Source organism: Rhipicephalus sanguineus, chromosome 4, assembly GCF_013339695.2.
Source record: "Rhipicephalus sanguineus isolate Rsan-2018 chromosome 4, BIME_Rsan_1.4, whole genome shotgun sequence".
NCBI lineage: Eukaryota > Metazoa > Arthropoda > Arachnida > Ixodida > Ixodidae > Rhipicephalus > Rhipicephalus sanguineus.
In genome coordinates this window covers 51,215,104-51,237,369 of record NC_051179.1, presented here as the reverse complement: position 1 = coordinate 51,237,369, position 22,266 = coordinate 51,215,104, and the positions used below count along the sequence as shown (strand labels likewise).

General features: G+C 41.7%; 1 protein-coding gene across 4 annotated transcripts in view; it reads right to left on the bottom strand.

Annotated features, from left to right (window-relative positions):
• Positions 1 to 21,854, bottom strand: part of LOC119389973 (kinesin-like protein unc-104) — a 55,275-nt gene extending 33,421 nt beyond the window's left edge. For 3 of the 4 annotated variants that reach the window (XM_049414599.1, XM_049414601.1, XM_049414602.1), the window contains exons 1-22: positions 21,606 to 21,853; positions 16,940 to 17,102; positions 16,186 to 16,268; positions 15,385 to 15,464; positions 14,374 to 14,539; positions 10,735 to 10,913; positions 9,931 to 10,047; positions 9,301 to 9,439; positions 8,421 to 8,499; positions 8,248 to 8,326; positions 6,881 to 7,017; positions 6,192 to 6,360; positions 5,727 to 5,802; positions 5,156 to 5,235; positions 4,289 to 4,380; positions 3,778 to 3,918; positions 3,637 to 3,681; positions 3,261 to 3,338; positions 2,717 to 2,801; positions 2,546 to 2,618; positions 1,885 to 2,002; positions 666 to 820 (exon numbers count right to left, since the gene is read on the bottom strand). In XM_049414599.1, the coding sequence (XP_049270556.1) occupies positions 666 to 820; positions 1,885 to 2,002; positions 2,546 to 2,618; positions 2,717 to 2,801; positions 3,261 to 3,338; positions 3,637 to 3,681; positions 3,778 to 3,918; positions 4,289 to 4,380; positions 5,156 to 5,235; positions 5,727 to 5,802; positions 6,192 to 6,360; positions 6,881 to 7,017; positions 8,248 to 8,326; positions 8,421 to 8,499; positions 9,301 to 9,439; positions 9,931 to 10,047; positions 10,735 to 10,913; positions 14,374 to 14,539; positions 15,385 to 15,464; positions 16,186 to 16,268; positions 16,940 to 17,039 (2,271 nt within the window). In that variant the 5' untranslated portion in view covers positions 17,040 to 17,102; positions 21,606 to 21,853. Of the gene's footprint in view, positions 1 to 665; positions 821 to 1,884; positions 2,003 to 2,545; positions 2,619 to 2,716; positions 2,802 to 3,260; positions 3,339 to 3,636; positions 3,682 to 3,777; positions 3,919 to 4,288; positions 4,381 to 5,155; positions 5,236 to 5,726; positions 5,803 to 6,191; positions 6,361 to 6,880; positions 7,018 to 8,247; positions 8,327 to 8,420; positions 8,500 to 9,300; positions 9,440 to 9,930; positions 10,048 to 10,734; positions 10,914 to 14,373; positions 14,540 to 15,384; positions 15,465 to 16,185; positions 16,269 to 16,939; positions 17,103 to 21,605 lie in introns of all 4 variants that reach the window. The other variant, XM_049414600.1, reaches the window with a different exon arrangement.
• Positions 21,855 to 22,266: the final 412 nt, after the last annotated feature.

Here is a 22,266-nt window from a genome sequence, read left to right as displayed (position 1 = left end):
CATCTCTGCCTATCACGTGTAAAGTGTTGTCGGCAACACTTTGGTTGCACCAAATCATGTACATAAATACAATTCGGCCTCTACATTGCCTCATTCTTGATAAGAAAGGCAACTATGAAACATGACCCCACCAGCGCTTCATCAACCTAGTGAAAAGAAACACTTTCAAGTTGCTATCTCACAAGAACATACTTAGGGATTTTCTGCAACTTTTCCTGTAATTTCACTTCGAATTATTCGAAAAATGTTTGAGAAATATTCGAAAATTATTCGAAATTATTCAATTCGATTCGCACTCAATCTTTATTATTCAAATTCGCTTCGCACCCAAAATTTTGCTATTCGCACAGCTCTAGAAAAAAGCATAAAACTGCAACTAGCAAACTTCAAAGGTTTTACTGTTCCACAATGGCCAAGTACGAGAAAACGCTTTGGGATCTGTCACGTCACACTGACATACAAGCACTGGGTTTCGGCATGAACTTAGCGCGACTGAAATTTTCCCTTCCTTTTCGCTTAATGATCCACCCATCACCACGAAATTAACGAAGGTGGACGCTTAACTAAAATAACACTTTATCGATACATATAAATGGCCATTGTGTTTTGCCTCGAGGTCCCCTTGGAAGAAGAGAAAGTTGCTTTTAATTATTGACAATAATCACCTTCTTCTTCAATTCCACACTGATGGCATTGGCTTCCTTGAGGAAGATTGCGTTGCCCCAGAGATCGTCCCTGAGAGATGTGAACTGGTGGTACTTCCATTTTTGAAAGGCCCACGCGGCGACTTGGTATTCCCGGTCACTCCAAGGCTGGTCAACTGCGTAAGTTTTGTCAAAAACAGTGACGCTTGTGTTACATAAATTGAGAGGAAGCTCACACAAGATGTACTAATTTTGCATCCCAGCACAATGAGGCATCACAAAAGTGAAACCAGCTAGTCTCACTTTTTGCTATTCAGTGGGCTGTGCTCGCCCAATAAGTGTGGCAGCTATGGTAGAAAGCAAAACTTGGGCAAGGCAACACTGCAAGATAACTTCCCTGCCTGACTTTTCTGTCAACGTGGTGCAAACTAATGCACTTGCAATACTGACAAAAAGATATTGCTGCTCATGTCTGCATACTACAAATAAAGAGGCTGGAGTTAAACAAACAGGGGCACTATGCACAGGTCACGCACAGACAGCAATAGCCCTATGCAGAAGCAGCAGGTAGAGTGTATGAAGAGTTTACAGATACCATTTAACAAGTACTCATAAGCCTTCACGAGGACGAGCTGACAAGATACCAGTTGGCTTGACATGTGTATGTAACATGCAGATATATATCGCAATATCACATAGAAGACAGACAAGAAAAGAGAAGAGTGCAGAAGTCAATGCTGTCATCAGTCTTACTGCCCCATTCTTTGTCATCATCTGTGAGTGCTATATATCTCTGCATACAATTGAAAGAATTATGTCTGCCGCAGCCAGCAACTTGAGGACTTGAAAGTCTCTGTCTACATGTTACAATCATGGCCAAAACATATATATACGCTAAGTGCAATTACAGTGCTTCACAAAAAAAAGTGTTCATGCTCATTTTCCTTACAATATTTCACACCACCAGATTTTGTTCAGCAGTCAGTGCTGCCCACTTTGTTATGCGGCACAAATGTGCATCAGGTAGTGCATGTACAAAATGTAGCTCATTAGCCATTACAAAAGCAGCGACGAAATATGGTGACTGTTGCAACTTATGTAAGCGACACATTTTGTAAAAAACGTTTGCTTGCAGGGATACCTTGATGAGCTTAGATGATGCTTAACATTTAAATATGCTCATAAACCAGACACTCTTCCAGTTTGCTACTGAAAGGCATAATGAAGCAAAATAACTCACAGACAGCGTCGTCTTCAGCAGTGGTTGCTTCGTCTGCAGTGCAGGCACTGTACATGCTGGAAATCATCGACTGCTCCTCTACCTGTCGCTGCAGACTCTCGATGCGAGCCTCATATGTCTGAAATTCATTTCGAAAGAAAAGGATTATGAGGCAGTAATGCCATTAAAGTCACATCATGCCAGTATTGAAAAATGCCCTTATGCTATCAGTGTTGCAATGAGCACCTGGCTTGTGTAAAATGAACCTAAAGTTAGATAGACAGCAGTTTAGATAAATGGCAAGACAGCAAGATAGCACACAATTCTGAAGAAAGTTAGAAAAAGATTATAAGTAATGTATGAGTATTAACATTCGTAGAGGCATTTCCGAAACCTTTAGCTGTTAAATAACTATTTTTATCGATATCACAATTGGCAAATAAACCTACTGCATATGCTATAGCTTTCTTCATTGCTATGACATTAAAGAATATACATGCACGATTCAGTGACGTGTAGCGTGTAAAGGAAACCTTAAATATGAGGGTACTAAGAAACTTGAGGTGTTGGGCTCTTGATGGCAATAACCTTGCCCATTTGCCACGAGAATTATGTAGTAAAACTTCCTCCTGCCATGATGGTAACAAGATGATCGTGATCAAAATCATCTACATAGCCTCACCTTTCTCTCTTGTTCAAACTGCTGATCAGCCTCTTCTTTTTCCTTCTTGTACTGCTCTTCTAAAGCTAAAAGCCTGAAATAGCGCAAGTGTGTGTGAGACGTTCAGACAAAAATGTGAGCGGCTATGACACCTATGGCAAAAGGCAAGAAAAAAAAAAGAACATCACATACTTCTTCTCCATCTCTTGCTTCAGATCAATGCCCTGCTTTTCCAGCAGCTCCAGTTGTGCAAAGGACCAATCGACCGGCTCTCCACCTGGCCACAACAAAGCACGAGCGTCGTTAGGTTTGTTAATTTCGCAGCACTCTACCTGAGTCAAAGAAAAGCTCAATTACTAATACCAGCACAATGGTTAATGCAGCAAATCTTACTTAACTTTATGCAATGATAATGCCACATGTCACAACGCTGTCAAATATGCTTACCCCATCCAGAGCAAAACGGCTTACAGAGTTGGTGTGAATTGTTTTCCTACTAAACTTAAAAGCTTATACCGGTTATAATGCTAAGACCTTCACTTCTTCATAAAATGCATAACAAAACAGTGCTGTTAAATATAACACAAATAGTTTTTAAAAATGAGTGTAACTTCTTACACCTCCATGCATATGCATGTCAGATAAGTTGAAGAAGTGGAAAAACATGCAGTCAACCATTTCAACTAGGGACATGCTTGCATTTAGTAACAAGAACTGATAAGGTAACAGTGATTACCATTAGAGTAAACAGAGTCATCCATCTTCTTGCCTAAGGTCAACATCTCTAGGCGGTCACTCTCGTCTGGTTGGGACTCTGCAACAGAACCACGAATAATGAACACATCTGACTGCATGACATGGAACACTCTTCTGCCCGAAGATGATAGTCCTATTAGCAGCAAAATGTCCACTCAATGAACAACAAGCAGTGCACCAACACTGGGAGAGATTTAAAAACGAGTATCATGAAGATGCTATGGTGTGAATAAAGCTTAGACCCACTCATAGATCTAAACCATTTTTATTTACCCACATATGATACTTCATTTTGTAGAGGAACAGAATAATTCGCTAAATTAAAATAACAGAATATCGAAAAGAGAACAACTTACTTTCTGGCATCTCAACCGGTGACTTCCGCTCCCTGCTTTCTCGTGCTGCAAGAGCAGTGGAATAGAAATACAACAAATATAACTTTCGCGCGTGACATAGAAAGATGTCTATAGGATAGGATGACTCATTGAGAGGGATACCTTGCTCAGGATGCTGAAACCGGAACACATGAGACTTCCCCAAGATTACTCGAGAACCAGTCTTGAGTCGAATGGAGTCGACAATCTCCCGCCCATTGACATAGACGAGGGCTCCTTGGCATGGGTACAGAGTGACTGTGCCTGCATGGACGCGTAGATGCACTAAGTGGTGCTGTTCTGGTGCTCTTAGGCGTCCTTGATACGAGCCACCGACATATAGACAAGATATGATTGAGTGCTAGTTCTATGCTATAAGCATATAAAGCTCGTCTCTGAAGGATATGAACACTGCTCACCTAGAGAAGAGAGTTGTCGGTTCACTTATCATTCTAAGGATCTCCAACTAGATGTACTATAGTTGGTGCTAGTAAAAAGCTAACCGTGCCACACAACAAGCGTGCACATAGTAGACAAAAGCAGTCATAATGAAAGTCGTACTGGGCAGGTTACAAGGGCACAGAGTAGGTTTGCGCAAGAACTACGAAAAATAATAGTATTTCTGTTGAAATACCTTCATTGTTTTCAAACCAGCAGTGCTCATTCAAGATCTGAGAGCCACTAAGTCTGATATCCTGAGCGACATTCGCATCTGGCCTTCCCACTCTGCAAAAAAAAGAAAGGGGAGTAGAAGAAACATTTACAATTATAACTTCCACTTAACAAGCAAAATAATCTTAAGTACAATTATGCTGCGCACTGCATGCTTTAACACTAGCACAACTTCACTGTACGCTTGAATGGGTGAACACATGCTCTGCTGAAGGCTGAAACACACCCATACAAATTTGCTAACAGCAGCGATGATATTACAGCTCTCTAAAGAATTCATTCAATGAAGTTTGAAAGTTTGAAGCACTGAGAGCGTGTGACAATTCATTCTCTAGGGTTGTGCTGACCATATCACCATGCTCTCAAAAGTCTGCACATCTATGCAGTTCTTATGAAACCAGTCTCAAATGTGAAGGTATACGCTCCATAAAAAGGCTGTTCTTTTATGCAACTGCTCCCATGTGCACCACATATTCAGGCACGATGGTCCTGGGGTTATGCACGACAGTCAATACACTACAAAAACCGTTGTCTTGTACTCCTACCATTTTCTGTAGTAATATAAAGAAAAGTCTATTTCAAACTAGACAAATCAGATGTTAGCATAAATCCTTACATTCTACACAGCCACACTTTAGGGAAACACTATAGTCAGGGAGAATCAGGGAGAATAGTCAGGGTGGGGATAAAGGCTGGGGTTCACAGTCAACACGGGCACTACATGCTTTGTAATGCTTGACGTCATACCAGTGGTTTTCAGGCTATGTGTATAAACATGCTTCAAGTGCAGTCACAAGACAATTTCACAGTAGTATGAACCACTGCTCACCTTGTTATGCCATCTTTTATGTAATACAAGAGGCATTCAGACATCAGTGGATCTTCATTAAGATTCACTAAGTGAGGAGTCTGTGGAAAAAATTATTAGATGCAGTTATTAATGCAAAAGCAACCACAATTAAGTTTTTAGATGACCGGGTCAATAATTTGCAACACAAAAGTTATTACAACAGCACAAGAATGTGCACAGCCCCACACTCCACACATGTTAAATGTAATAATTGTCAAGTTAAATTCATGTACTATGTACAAAATCAAATAGGATATGTCAGGCAATCTAAGCAATGTAGCATCTCACAAACATGTGAACCATATGGGAGTAGTTAGTTGCAAGGTTCCACACATGCACGAAAGAAACCATCACACTCGACAACATAAAGAGCACAAATACATGTGCGTGCAATTTCACTTTTAACACTGCTATCAGGATGAACCAAGCAGCCCAGCAACAAATTCTGATGGCTATCATGCTCAATTTTACAATGTGTTGCTGTTTAATGTCTCTTATGTGGTATGATAAAGGATTTGTACTAAGACAAAGAGTTTCAAGCAAGTCTTACCTTCTTAGGGGAGAAGACACCTACAGTGTCACCATCTTCGCGGAGAGCTACACCCATTTCAGCTAGAACGGCTTCCCTGTGAATGGACAAAAAAAGGAACACACTCTAGGATGAATTTGCCCACTTAGATGAGAGAGATTACTAAGAGAAGAAGTGACATAAGGCTTTCTGTTCCAAAAGAAAACTTCGATCAGTTGCTATATAATGTCGCCAGTGAAGTGACTGCACAAGTCGTAAGCCAAAAAGGTCACAAGAAGAAACATTCTAGATCTAGTTGGTTGCTTCCCAACACACTTTACACTAAAAGTAAGTACATGGCAATAAAGAGATCAGCATCCCCACGTCTCTTCATTATCTACATGCACCCTTCCTACAGCATGTATACATTTGATGAGTCTTCTAATCTCACGTGATTTCTGCACTGTACGCATGCTAATGACAAGACAAGCCAATACGACAGCTCACCTCTGTAGCCGTATGGCCTCCGTCTTCTTCAGCTTTTCTTCCCAGGTCTCATTGAGCTCAGCAATGAGCTTCTCGGATTCCTGCAGCTGTTCTATCGCATTCTCCGAGGCCGCAGAGACGGAGAGGTGCGGTTTCCGCTTCCCAGTCTCCACATTCATGTTGTCGTCAGCTGCCATGTCACATCAAAACTCAGTTAGATAATGCACGTTACAGGCTACCGCATTTTAGCCTACAAAGCTTAAATAACATGACCCGATCAAGTGCCATCAAAATCCGTGACGTCATTGCAAGCTAGTGCAGAAACTTCACGGCAGTGTCGCCACAGGTCTTTCATTTTTGCACCTTTTACTGTTTGCTATAAGTATCCACGCACCAACCTTGTCCTTATCTGTTGGTTTCCTAACTGTCTACATGCCCTTAACACACGTACAACAAGGGCACAGAAATAATAAAGAGTTAAACATAAGTGTAAGGTCGGATAGCAAATAAGGGTCTAATTTGTTTATGAAGTATGTTAAGGACACAAAAATGGCAGTTGTAGGGCTGGTTTACAAATGCAACAGAACAAGTGGCATAAGTTGATGCTGCTACATCATTCCATTGTTCAGCAATCAGTGCAACAAGTAAGGTTTAAGTAACAATGAAAGCATTACATGGCTGCAACCAAGCACAACAAGAAGGAAGCTCACCGTCAACGTCGATCCCTTCAGCCAGGAGCAGGTTTTTAAGACGAGAAATCTCATCCTTGAGCTCCCTGATGAGTCGAGCATTGGCATCCTCATTGATGACAGCCTTGCAGACTATCTGTTTCGCTCTGTCAGCATACCTGCATTGTGCATGCATCAACAAAGAAGTTGCTTCACATGAACCACCTCCATAGGACATATGTACAAATGACCCTTGTATGAATGATCGACGTACGAATGACCTACATACAAATGACCTATGTACAAATGACTTACAACAAACGATAAAGTGGTCATCGCAACCACTCATCACCACAATGTAAGCAAAATTTCCATCCCCGAGAAAAATCTGCTTCCCTGCACTGTGACAAGACCGAGTTCTCGAATAAGTGTGCATGCAAAATAAAATAGAATAGAAACAACAGATAAATAAACAACATCCATCTGTGAACATTTTAAAGTGTATTGTGTTCCGATTCAGTTATATTTGTATCTTTTAATATTTGCTCTCCTTCATTTGCTTCGTGTTTATTTTGTATTTTTTACTCGCTTTACTAGCACGGGAAGTCCCACTAGCAGGGGGCATAGTCAGGGGGTGGGTTGGGGGGGTTCAAACACCTCCCCCCACCCAAAATTTTCAATCTTACTTGCGTATATATATGTGCACACACATACAAATGCACGCACGCACATACATAAAGTATGGCTGATTCGCCGCCAAAAAAAAATTTCTGGCTACGCCCCTGCCCACTAGTGATGACTGACATCCTTGGGACCTCCAGTATTATACAACTATGAGCTAGTTTTCATATTATCTACAATAGCTAGCAGTTTTAGTTTGGTATCTGAACATGGAATGAAGCTTCGCATTCCTTCATAAACACCACTGCACACAAAATTTTTTTACCAGGCATTCCATGACAGCAGTAGAAATAGAATTTGTTCAAAGAATTCTTCAGTTTAAATCTTTTAAGGTAAGTTGGCACACACGTCATACAAAATGCGAATAGCACTTATTGTTTTTCCCCACTGTTTCTTTCCATTTTCTGATAGCTTCACCCATGATCTTGTGATTTTTTGTTATCTATTTTAAGATATCCAGGACAACTCTGGGCATTCCTTATCTTCTATGTTGCCAGACACCCTAACATGCAACAGAACAGCAAATGGAGCTCACTATGTGAAGCAGCACACGTTAGGTATCCTTTAAGCATCAAACAGTATAAAGGGGTTTTAAGAGTGAGTACTTGGGAGTCATGATGTAGCTAAGGGTTCCAGTTCATAAGATGATGTTTAAAAGCTGCTGATGAAGGTGACCAGCACAGAGCTGTGTTCTGCATGCTAGTTGGGCATTGCATTGCAAAGCTTACCTCAATGTGCTTAGTGTCTCCTCGTAGTTGATATCGGCTGGGCTGATGGCTGCAATCATGGCTGTTTTTGAGTTGCCACCTGAAGCACAAAATTCATGTGGTCAATTAATTCACTTTCGACCGTTAATGAGGGGCACTAAAAAGTGCACCTATTCACAGTCTTATCAACATACCTAGATTTTCCCTTAGAAGCCAGGTCAAAACTGAATCCCGGTAGGGAATGAAGTCTCCCTTGCGTTTTTTCTTGGTCGCCTGTGAGTAAATGAAGTGCTAGTCATTTAGTAAAGAATTTGAAAATTTTTCACAGTCATGTCATTCTGTCAGCCTGAATTGATCAAACTGCACATTTTAGATGTGCCATGTGTGATGTAAGAAGTACAATGCATCTAGTATGATGCAACATAAAAATCCAAGAGAAAAGGGAGATCAGAATCGTTGCAAAACTACTCACCGCCTGGTTCACATCAGACGCATGCGGAAAGAAATGATGTGGAAGAATGTTAAAGCATTCTAAAAACGTGGAAAACACTGACAGAGGGACCTCAATTCTGAGAATATAAAGAGTAGAACAGCATTAAAAAAAACAGCCGCCTTCTAAATCTGACCTGTGTATCCGTGCATTACAAATTTTAAGTAAACAATTGAATTGCAAATAATAATAATCAAATTGGTGACAAATAAATTATAATTTATTGATATTATTAAGAGGGGAGAAAGGTATGCAATATCATGGTTCACATTAGCGATTCCCCAACATGGTTATCAGTGATTCCGTAAATGGTTGGTAGAGAAATGACAATGGTAGCGTAAAATCATTTCACGAAGTCGATACAAGCACCTAATTTCTCAATTTTCAGACAGCAACAACCACCAGACCCTTAGTGGTCATACTCATAGAAAGTGCCTGTAAGGTAAGCGAATAATACCAATGGATGGATGTATGCAAAGCTTTACTGAAAGTCCTCAGGTGCACGACTCAGCGCGCAGCAGGCCGATGCCAAATGAGATGCTGTGAAAGAAATTGAAAGCAAGAAAAACAGTCAAATAACTTACCACTTCAGCGAGTGCTGAGATGACCTTGCCCAGAGTGGTAAGCGACTTATTGATATTTGCGCCTTCCTTCAGCCGAGTGCCTTGAGCTCCTGTGGAATCAGCCCGCTCGCTTCCTGCCAGATCCACCAGGCTAATCTTGCTCACCTGAGGTACGAAAATACAACAGATGCAGTGAACGACAATGCCATAACAATATTATGCAGTCACGCAATTTATGACAAAGTCCTAAAACCACATTTGTACAAGTGCGTGCCATTGTACCCGGGTTTTGGAAGATCACTGGCCAAATCAGGGACATTACATCATTCAGTGCACATATAATAATTGTCTCCATGCATGTTTCTTTTGTGACTTAGTGATACATACAGACACTGAAACAATGATGTACACTTTACATTTCTGCAATGGCAAGGTGTTCACTTTCTTCTACCATGAATTCCCTCGCCACGTAACCTTTCACCAAACCCTTGGCTGCTAAAAATTATGTCAGAAATAGCAAGTTTGTGAGAAAAAAAATGTTTGCAGTAACCTTTACATAAACTTTTATGCATATTCAACAAACTACAAAGTCTGATTGGGAATATTCCTCCAATCAGAACACTGCTGCATGCAAGCTACACAATTCTGAACTTACCCTTTCTGTGGCGAAGCCCTGTATCCTTGTCAGTCTTCCTTTGGGTAAAGATGATGGTGAACACAGCATGCGAGCGGCTGCTGGTCTCATTCATGTTGGTGGCTGCTACAGTCCTGCATTCGGTGATGGTGAAGACACCTTTAAGTATATGAAGCAACTCACACAGTGGGATCTGGTTGACTATGAAATTGAATAGTTTTACCAAAGTTACGCGAAAAAGCTCTGCACTGGCATTGACTTCCTTGCGCTATTTCTTAGTTTGCTGAAACCTAAGAACATGGACATTTATGAATTCTGTCTTTGTGAACGGAGTCATCCTGCAACCTTGTGCTGAGAAAAATGATGTCACATTTTCTTAACACACCTCATAGGCAGTTCATACATATAAAGCTATATCTAACTTTAGTCAAGTTTCAGAACTGTATAGTAAAAAAAAAATTTATTTTTCTTGATGGATTCCTACAAACTCTATTTTATGCTGATAGTGTTCCAACAGAGGGTGCATGCGACCCACTTTGTCAGCCTCAACCACAAAGACAATGAACATCCCATTGTGACGTAGTAAACAAATTCCAGCAGTCCCATCCCTCCAGGAGCCCCAAAGCATTTACATTGTCTTGCATTACTGTGACTTTGATTCTGCACTATTAGGGCAAAAATAGCCACGCATCTGGTGTCATCCAAAGCTTGTCATTTAGTATTTGGTAAGGTATGTCAAGATTGGAATGATTTTTTTACTGAAAGAAAAATTTCATGATTTCGAACCTAGAAATAGCATAGAAGACAATGTGCATGTTTACCTGGCCTTGTTGCCCTCGTCCATGAGCGAATGGATGTCGTGGTAGGAGGTGACGGCCAACTTGGACAAGTCCTCCACGTAGGGACCGAGCAGGGGGTGCTCACGAACTCGGAGGTTGTTCTTGTTCTTTGGGTTCAGCAAGTCCCGCACTCGCTCGCAGTAGATTTCCATGTAGCTCACCTGTCAAAAGTCCACGTAAAGTTAGCACCGGCGTGAAGTGACATTGGGTCTCTTCCAGTGTCTCACAGTCAAACAGGAGAAAGGAGAAAGTTTTAAAGCCTTTGGTGATAAAATCAATCTAGTGGATATAAGAGCATCAGTTCACCTGAGAGAAAAGACTCTTCAAGCCTGAAGCTATTCTACCTCACAATGTCCCATGAAAGATGCCTACTGCACGGAATACTAATTCCATGTCAAAGGTGGCTGCTGCGTGTAATATTAATTCTATGTCACCACTGCAACCAAAATAGATATCCAGTCCCACACTCTAAGACCGAGCATTTACATTCATCACAAAACCGATTCCATGTAACAGCTTAGCAATAACATTCACGTGAAGTAGCAAAGATCCCAGGTTTGAAAGTGAATGCACCCCCATAAATAATAAAGAAAAGGACACTGCAGCATACTTGTTTGAGATGGATACGCACAAGCTAAATTTCATGCCTTTGACCACTCTAGCACTAATATTCCATTTGCGAGGTCATTCCAATAGAAGACTTAGCTCCTAATAATCTAGAAGTTTCAAAGAGATAAGTACATAGCTTACAAGTCCAAGCATTCTTATTATTATGTTGCATGCTACTCAAATTGATGATGCCTAAAACCTTAAAAAAAAAGATACAAAGCACAATGGTGTTGGTAAACATTGGCATTGTGATAACCTTTTCTCTGCGTTAATTTTTTCCTCCACCAAACTACATAGGCCTAAAACTTTACTAGCAAGTTGGTGCACGGACGCATTTAGGAGGAGAATGAGTGTAGAGTATGCTAAGAAATTATCTGGGCTATTAAGAAGAAAAAAAGTTGCCTTTGTCAAAAAGTTTGTGTGCTCTAATTTTAAGAAGTGCCTCTACTGCGTTAGTTTACATATCGAAGGGAACTCTGCAGAACAATAGAGCACCATTTAAAAATGAAAAGAATGAAAGCTGACAAAAAAAAAAAAGAAACCAAGCGAATGAAGAGAAAGAATGCTCAAAGGGAGCAACAATAAGTTGGGGCACAAAGGAGCCAAGGCAGCGTTCCTTTGACACTCGGCGGGAGACCAGACGCCAAGCGGCAAATGACACTTCCGCGACGGGCACTCGGCCAAGACACCAGTTGGGCACAAAGCCAGGACGGCGGCCAAAACAGTGTAGAGGTTGAGGAAAGGGGCGGAGCAGAACCACTTATTCGCCTCTGCTTCCCATTGTTTCCTGCTCTCCTTTCCTATCCTCACTTCCCACACCCGCTGAACGTTTCGACCACTTATTTCATCATTTGAGTGCTGCGCTTGCAAAATGGAGCTTGAAAATTAACCAACAACAGTGCTGGTGCTTCGGTTTATTTTGGTTGGTTTGAGTCTCTCACGCATGCATGAAAATTAGGCGAGGGAGAGGAGACGGTAGTTGCGAACTTATATAAATGTTTCTCTTCTCACTAAAACATAGAATCCTATACGACTAAGTAGCACAGTTTTGCATAGTGCTAAATGAGAAGAATGCGAAGTGGGCTCTGAAAAGTATTACTTTCTGGCCTAAAATCAGCAGAGCAAGACATTAAGAAAAGAAAGAGGGGGGGGGGGAATCATCTTCCGGAGCATTGGAGCCCACCCAAGTACCAAACCAAAGCAATGTGGGTTAGTTTCTTGATACCCATTTCACATCTTTTTTGTAAAAAGCAAATTTTACCATTTAGTGGCCACAAGTGTGATGTACCCCTAATGCCAGCTATGTCATGTAGCCCACTTGGCTCCCGAATATATAGAGGCCCTTTAATAGGTCTCCCACATGACTTACACTACTAAAAATTAGCCCTTCCCATACAATTCCTCTTCCTTGACACACTATGTATTCTAGTATACTGAAGACAATTCAGTCAATCAAATGTCCCTTTAAAAAGCACCCTTTAATCGCTATGAAAGATGTCCCTTTAAAAAGCACCTTTTCATCGCAATGAAAGATTAAGGCGCATAGTTGTGACCACGGTCGATTATAAATCCAAAGACTACACGAATGCCCTTGGATTTTAAATTAAGATCTCTCAATCATTTCATATAGCAGCAAGGTAGGAAGACATAACACGGATAACTTCTGTTTCAGTAAATTGCTTTGCAGAGTGATGCGTGCCATGAATATACCACTATATAATAGACAATAAAAAGTGAACACCCGCATACTCGCCAACTTATAACTGCTATGATTTTCAACCTATAGAGGCAATACAAATGACATCCATTTGTATGTACACATTGCAATGGCTTGGTTGTGCTAAAACTCTCTTTACCCTACCAGTGTCCCTGAGGCTAGCAGTAAGATCTGCGAAAATATCAAGCGTCCTTCCAAGAATCTAGAAATGCTTGTTTACTTGTGAAGTACTTAGCCCACTTCACTTTAAAGGGACACTAAAGAGAAACAATGAATTGGTTTAGATTGATAAAGTGTGCTTGGAAAACTCTTGTGTAGTTCAAAGTTTCATTTTTAAATTTCACGCCGAACTTAGTAATTCGTCACGTAAAAGGTTTCAAAGAGCACTTAACGTATTTTGGCGCCGCTGGCTCGACAAAATTTCCACAAACACGTTATGTCAAGTCTCTGGTGCCCTCAGAGGACAATGTACTTCGATTTAACCGATTAGGAACTACGTAGGCCCAAGCAGGCGCCATCAAAAATATGTGACGTCACGGCAAATGGTGCGAGAATTCCAAGGTGGCGTCGCCACCTGTATTTTCTTTTTGCACGTTTTCTCGCTTATTAAGCATCTTCTCACAGCAAGCGTGGTGTTTTTGGTATCGTGCAAGATACCAAAATCAACAACTGAAATTTTACTTAATGCATAAAAAGCAGTGCCACGGTTTGTGTTAGGTTCAAGAAATTATAATGCTTTATTCTAAATTATAAGGCACCTAACTCAGCATATCGAAAACACATATGCATGCATACTATTTATATATATATACATATATATAGACACACATGTTGGTGTAAAAGCACAGAAAACTGGGAGAGTTTGTGGGAATTCATTATGGAAAGTTTTCAGTGTGCACACTTCCCTTGTGCCTTTTTTGTGTGCGCGCTGAAAACTCTCCATGATGAACACACGTGCTGGGCTTTGTGGGGCTGTTAGGGCACTAAAATCCATCCTTTGCTTCTTTACAAGTTCCCCGTTACTAATACGTACAATCACTGGATATTACAGTAAAACCTCTATATAATCAACACAGATACAATGAAGTAAAAAAAGAATAGTATTGCCATAGGTACACTTATGAGTATACATTTATTACAAATTTTTTAATATAACGATGTCACTTTCATGTCTGTTGCTGCTTCATTATAATTAAGTCTAAGTGCATTACATCTACAATAAGGACGATGCTGCTTAAAGCACCGCAGGCAACACCTGTGGTCATGAGTAGAGGGAGTCGTTCCCTTGTTCTCACCTCGACAGAGTAGAGCATGTCCTCGGACACGTCCTCCTTGATCTTGCGGAAGAGGTCCTTGCAGATGTGCGGGATGATGCCCTCCTGCCCTTCCTCCTGCCGCCCCATCATGGTGTAGCTCTTCCCTGCACCCGTCTGCCCGTAGGCAAAGATGCACACGTTGTACCTGTCCAAAGAAGAAAAGCGTGTCTCCGTTAAGTTTTCAGGCATACCTTGCGGTGTTAGATGCAGGTAAGGAAAAATTGATACGACATGAAATACTGCAAGAAACGTGACAGGTAAGGCAGCCACATTAGCATTTTTATGCAAATGCATGCATGCTACAAGCTTGTAAAAAAGTGAATATGAATAATTTTTTTCATAGAGAACGTCCCATGAACGAACGTTTCAGTGAGCAGACTTGTTTTTATAAGGGCAGCAACCAACAGCAACTGTTGCTGCCCTGGTGAAGACAAGTCCATTTGTCGAAGCTTTGGCTCCAGCAATATTCCCTGTTCAACAATTTTTCTTCACTTCAAGCCTTTGTCTTTCCCTGAATTTTTGTCTAGCTTGTAGCCAGTAAATTGTTCTTCAAACAGCCGGTACGAGATTTTTTTTTACCTTAGTCATCCCAAAAACAATGTCTGGATGTAAATGTTCCGAATGAAGAAACATTCCATACATGGAGTATATCTGTATTATGTGGTAGAAAATTGTCACGCAAAATGAGTGTGTTCAAACGATTGTGCCGAATAAGTGATGGCTGAATTCCACCGCACGAAATTAGAAAACCACCGCACGCATTTAGCCACATGAAAGCTTATGTTTCGAGTGGTCGCACAGGGAAAGCTATGGTGAGTGGCAAGCTAGTTAAAAGTTCATTTTAAGGGTTTCAACAGTGCAAATGAAAAAAAGAAGGACATGTGTAATGCCAATCTCTCCTCCCTTTTTTTTAAATCTTAGCCTAGTTTTGTTCATGCTTTGGGACTAAGAAGAGCATCTTTAAAAACTGCTTGTGAATATTTCCCTTACCCTTCAAAGGCATGCAAGAGCATTTCTTCTCCAATGTCATCGTAGACTTTGTCTTGAGAAGCGAAATACACATCCGTGGGCTGTAAACAAAAATGTCAGAGTGTCAAATCTGGGTCACAAATATCTTTTTCTTACGTGACTAGTGCACTCGACAACAACCTAGAGTGCAGTTATCTGTAAAATGTGGTAACTACATTTCTGTCTTTCATTTTATTCATTTGCGTCTACTTCTTATGGGCAATAATTAAGTTCATCATGCTGTTCATGGCAGATGTGAGACAGACAAGAGCGAATGGGAAATAGAATGCGATATTTTACCAACAGACCCTCATGGTTCTGGTAAAGTTGTGCTGTGCCCCACGATAATCATATTTTGAAACTCCACATGTAAAATAGCACAAAACAGAATACAATTCCTCTGTCATCTATAAAATGCTCTAACAAGCTAAATAAGTAGGAGACATTTTTTTTTAGTCACCGCCATATGAAGAATTTCCTTTCAGCTTATCATATTTACAATTAAATTAAAAAGTACAAAGTGTCTCCTATGCCTTACTTGGCTTCATCATCTGTTAGCTTCATGTGTCTGTGTAATACACTCAATAAACTCTGCAAAATTTTAACTTCTAACTTGCTGCGATGGCATCATTAGTATAGATATGTACGCAAGACTTGAGCATGTGTTTCTTGACAAATATCTAAAAAACATGCCTTCACGTTTCCTAAACAGTTTAAATGTTCAGTTTTCGAGCATGCAGCTCCCTCTACAGAGCACAAAATAAAGCCAGTTAGTAAACTCACATCATGGGACCAATACGAATAGTCATAGTTGAAACTTTTTGCGGCTTCCTTGCAACCAGGTGGTGCTTTGGGATTTGTGATTGCTGCAAAACATAGCCCAGTCCTCAATATCATGCAGTAGTAGGTCAAATGAACTTGTCACAAACAGTAATAAAGAGTGCTACCTCATGAGCCGAGAAAATTGTTGGAACATACAGCACAGAACAAGCACTGAAAAGCACTACATCTATTCAGATACCATGCAACAATCACCGAGTCAATGAACACAAAGAATATTGCATAAAGAACAGTATTAGTGCTGCACATACATAATGAATGCTTGCTACCATACAGCTACTTAAAAGAGAAAGTATTTCAGTGTAGTCGGAAACAGTAACTCACACTTTACAAGAGCAATTTTGTTGTTTCATAACAAAAGAAATGTACTGATATGAGAGGATCTACAAGGACAGCAATGTTCAACCAGAACCTATGCTTGTTGCCTGGCCTTTCTTTAAGAAGCTAACTACTCTAAGGATGGTGTCACACTTCATACCACTCAGGAAAAGAATAGCACATTTTCAATGGCTGAATAATAGACAAGCAACAGCTGCTCCTTGGATATATACTCTGATATAGTATCCTAACAACTGTCATTGTTTTGTAGAGATGAATCCACTGAAACAAAAAAGTTATTGACAATGTTCGCCAACACATCACACACCCTTCCAAGCAGGTTTGAGGCTGCTTGATAGTGACAGCAAAGCGTACGCACCTGTCGTGTTTCCGCTCATAGAAATGATGCACTTGCAGTCCCTGCTCGTCTCGCGGTTGTTGAAGGGCCGCACCCTCACTGCTACTTTCACAGACGACATGGCCACCTCCTCTCAAGATCAACAGGGGGCGAGGAGGTGGGCACAGATGGCTGGGAGATCGGCCTGCACGTGAGAAATGGCAAAATGAGTAAATAATTGAGGATGGTCAGTGAACCAACAGAGTTCAACATCCCAAAACAATGTAGAAGCTATATGTGAAACAGCTGCGGAGGGCTCAAGACTGGGTAACCTTCAGGGGCATTGTCAGAAATTTTTTTCAGGGTGGAGGGGGGGATTGGTTCAACCACTTTGTATGTATGTATGTTTGTGCATGTGTTCGTACGTGTGCATGTATAAACACTCATGCAAAATTTAGTAATTTGGGGGGAGGGGTCTACTTACTCTCTTCCCTACCCTGGCTACGCCAATGGTAACTTTGCATAGTGTTTTTCGTCAGAAATCCAAATTTTCATGTTACTGCATTGCCACCTTGGCTGGGTGCCAAACCTATTAAATAGATGTGCGAGATATGACTGTAAATGTTCTCTCTGAGGCCTGCTAACATAGAAGTTATAACTTTCATTTTTCTTTTTCTTTGAATTGTGGGAATGATGTTGGTGTCATGGTAATCGTTCAAAGCACATAACACATAATTTTTTTGGTTTGTTAGTCTTTTAGAAGCGTAATGTTCATGCTTTTTGGCTTCCACTAGTGACTATGTGGTGTTCCATTATAGGCCAGTAATGTCACACGAGCAAAAGAGATTACACGTACAATAAGAACAAAAATTAATGAGATGTTGATATTCAGGTATAATTACAGAGTGAAAAATCGCAGACCTACACAGTCTCACTGCATGCGCCTTGCAATTAAGTCCTGACCTACGTGTTCACGTACAATGCCGGTGAGTCATCAAAGTAAGCGCTGCATGCCTTGCGTATACTGCTGCATCCATTTCTGCACATTTATCGCTTAAAGCCACACGAAATCCCGAGGACAAGAAAAAAAGGTAGAATAAATTACCCATACCTTTAAATAAAGTATACAGATTATAAGTAAATGAGAAACGGATGTAAATACGCTGACGACATATATATGCACAAGTAGGATTTAACTTGTCAGAGGTGTGAGAACCCTAACAGGCATATATAATAAGCGTCACACATATGATGTGGAAGACGCGAGTTTGTCTCCGAATTGTGGCAAGTATTTTTATACACTTTCACTTTCTTTCTCGTTATTATTTACACACTTCAAATCAAACCATACACATAGACACAGTTAGTTTCCTCTATGACCTCCTTGTCTGTGTGATTCATCGGTTGTAAATAACAATTTCCACTTCTTTTTTTTATTTTGTACGTACACAGCATTGCGCTTTACTTACTCTAATCTAACACATCACCAAGCCAAAACCACGTGGAACAACACCTGTCATCAAATTCATGTCATCTATGACTACAAAATACACATAAGCGGAGTGTGAAAAGAATAAAGAAATCTGAGGGGCTAGATTTTTTTGTCGCACATGCCGTATTTTCTCGCGCATAACCCCCACAAATATTTTTTTAAATTTAAATCGAGACGAACAACACAAAACTCTGGTCTGCAAAGGTGGCTTCACGGCAGTCCTTCACAGCTATGCAAAAAAGTTAGCTTCGCGGCAATACGTTGGTATCACTTTAGAACGTTTTCCACAAATCGTTGTTGAGAAGGCGGGTTATAGGCGAGAAAACGCGGTAGTCGTACAAAGAAAACGACATTGAAGCTAAGAAATGCACAGGGAAGGTTGATTGTTAAGTTTATACAAAATCGGAATGATAAGGTAAATGGAAATGAATTGTATGCAAAAATATAACTTGGACGTATAATTTAGCACTCTTGATGCCACGAGGTAACGTAAGAATTTTATTGGTTAACTGCCTGATACTTAGCTCATTTACTACGCGACGCCTGTGGTTGAAAACTGACGTTACGCATTCGCTGCCACGGCCATGAGCAGTGTACTGCTCAACACTCCCAGGGCTGATCTCGTACGCATGCTCAATTGCCCGAGAAAGAAGATGCAAGTTATAGTGTGAACACTACATTATCTCATTCGGTAGAGCACCGCATGAATAATGGGGGATATGTAGGTTTGGTTCCCACTCTTTTCAAAATTACCCTTCAACTCACGTTCGTTTTCTTTAACCGCATTATTGCTACTTTTCAATTAAACATGACATTTAACTTTCCCTATGCCTTCTCGTTGTCATCTATACTGCATACATTATCAGAGCATCTGGGAGATGAAGACAAAATTAAAATTTAAATGTTTTCACTGAATTCTAGGGCTACAGTTGTGAAAAAGAATTAACCTTTGCCTTTCAAAATTACAGCAATAAGGAGGGCCCCTAACTGCCAAACAGCTGTTAAGTCATTTTAAATAACCATAATTGGCTTTCATTTAATTAATTATTTTTATTCATTTAGTCTCATTCCCATAGGGAAGAAATAGGGTATTTAAATATGAGAGCAAGAATTCATCCGAGGTGTTAAACCTGGAGACAGCATGATAAATTTCTGGCCAGCGGTACATCGGAAGTGACTTCTAAGGAATGCTACAGTGGCTTAATTACTATTTGGTAAAACACTATAAAAAAAGCTAATGCAACATCGTCCAAACTGTGATGTAAGACGAAGATACCACAAAGTGAACACGTAGAAGACCTCAGAGATATCGCACTGAGTGATGTGCATACATACTGTGACATAAACATATGCATTAATGCTTGTCAAGGGCACGAAGAATGAAATGTTCTAAATAGATCTTGTCCGAAACACTCCGAAAGAAAGCATGAGAATCAAAAGAGATCCAGCCAGCTGTCATCCACATACAAGTTTCACGGCCTTGACATGTAATCCGCATGTGAGGTGAGCAAATACAACACGATCGGATCGACACCCTCGAAAGAACATAAAAATTCAGAGCGTTACGCTACAAGACATCGTCTCATTCGTAAAATAAGATGAAATCGAGGCAAAACGGAGAAAAAGAAGCCACCCCAATAACAACCGTATGGCAAAAAGAAGCAAACGCCTCCCACCTACTACACAAACGGTGCAGCGAAAATGCGGGTTTTCTTTAAGCCTAAACTTTCGTTCGCTCCTTCACTCGTACTGCTAGAAGACGTTCGCTAGCGATACGGCGACACTGAGACGACCAAATCGAGTCGATTGCGCAAGCCGACTCGGTCACTCGCCGTCGCGTGAGTCATGCGGCGCGACGAAACAGTTAATGCATCCCCTTCCCCTGAGAAGCCATTTTTTCTGCATAGCGTACGAGCGCCGCAGTGAAGGCCGCCATCTTTGAAACAAACGAAACAACAAAAAAAGGAGAGAGCGAATCGAGCGTGGGTAGGTAGGCGGCTGGGATGGCGATAAAAGAGCTCCCGAAAGCTCCGATTCTGTTTGGCAAAGAACAGCAATGTCCGATAATCCGCTCGATCCAGGCCCACCTTACCCTACAGCAAGCGACAACACAGTCATAAACAGGCGAACCTAACTTGGGGGACGGTGAAATTAACACACACATTTCAGAGACGGGCGGGCGGGACTACAAATTCAAGGACAGCGTCGCAGACGGGAAGCTTACATGCGGGCAAAAGCGGCGTTACGCGACGGCTGGCGAAAGAAAGGCGCCTGCCCACGTAACGTCAGTCTGACTCTGCCTGGAAACATCAGTTAGTTGCGTAAGCAAGGTCAATCTCTACAGAGAAGCAAAAATACGACGATGCCGGTAAGCAGGGTGAGGCGGCGACGCGCGTTCGGCAGTCCGAAAGATCCATATGTTTTCGCATCACATCGCGGTGACTACCAGAGAAAACGGGCGCAATATACTTCCCGAATTAAATATACCCGGTTTCCCACACGAAATTAAATTCGGTCAACTTTCGTTGAATCACGTACTCCTAACGCAAGGAGGCGTCATCATCGACTAACCACGGTCTCGCCTGTACAGTGATCTTCGCAAAGTATTATAAAAAATTCTATAAGAGACAGCGCGGCAGATGTTTCCTTCCTTTCTCCCTATCGGCGCGTGAATCATAAATGACCATCGACCACGGGTCATCAAAAAATGATTCATCACACCTATAGTGCATGGCTCCGTGTACACACGTCAATTAGACTAATTACGACTACCCTTGGGAGAGCGTAGGTGTACTATAGGTTTCGACGGGATGTGTGGGAGATACCCCTTCCATTCTGAACGGAACTGCCGAAGAGTCGTATTTTCATCGTTTTACCCTTGCTTCAAAGAGTACGAGCTAGGATTCGGGCCACGAAAGGCTGGGGTGTTAAAAATACGGGAGAGCTGCTTACGCTAGGCCTAAACCCGGAGCGCCGACTACGGGCGAACGCTTCTATCGATAGGCACAGTAGATGATAGGCACGACTCACACAACACCGAGGGCTTCCGAAACATACTGGAACGCGGTTCGGATTTCCCAGGTAATTCGCGATGTAACAGAAAGTAATAACTCCAGAACCAGGGGCTAGGAAATCAGGGACAGGTGTAGCAAAAAAACTGAAGGAAGCAAATCGGCCGAAATAAACGGGACTGTACGTAGAGGATCCAACACAGACCTGTGTTCGTAGGCGACGGTGTGTCAGGGGCGGTTCAGTGTGGAAGACATGGTGGCAACGACGGCATCCTTTCGGTGCACGAGCGTGGACGATCGAAATTCGACTACGGGGTGGGGACGACGGACGTAGCGGTGCAGCAGACGACGAGGGGTCAAATCCGAATCATCCTTTTCTTTTTTGTCCTTTCGGTGGTGCTGGGACAGGCGGCGGCGGCGAGTGCTCGCGAAGGCGCGACTCTCGGCCACAGATGGCGGCGGCCGGGGAGTCAACAGCGCCGGCCCCGAGCGTTCCCCAATATGTCTGGCCTCCCTCTCTCCCTCCTACGATCCCTTACTCCCCAAAGAGGGAGCGCGCGCGCCTTTTCTTCTCTCCCTTCTTCCCTAAAAGGGAGGACGCTTCTGCGCACGGGCTCAGAACGTGGGGAAGACGTTCTACGCGAGCGACGAAGAGGCTGTACTGCGCTTTTGGGTGAAATCGCAACACGACGCTTGCGGTTCTCACGAGAAAGCCCGATAACTGCCGATGCGATGACCTCGCTTTAAATCGGCTGAATGCTTGGCGTGTGGTGGTTTGTGTTCGTTTCTCAGAATCAGAATCAGAATTTTATTATTAAAAGTTGAGCGAAGTTACAAGCGTTTGGTATACAGGAGGAGGTCCCACA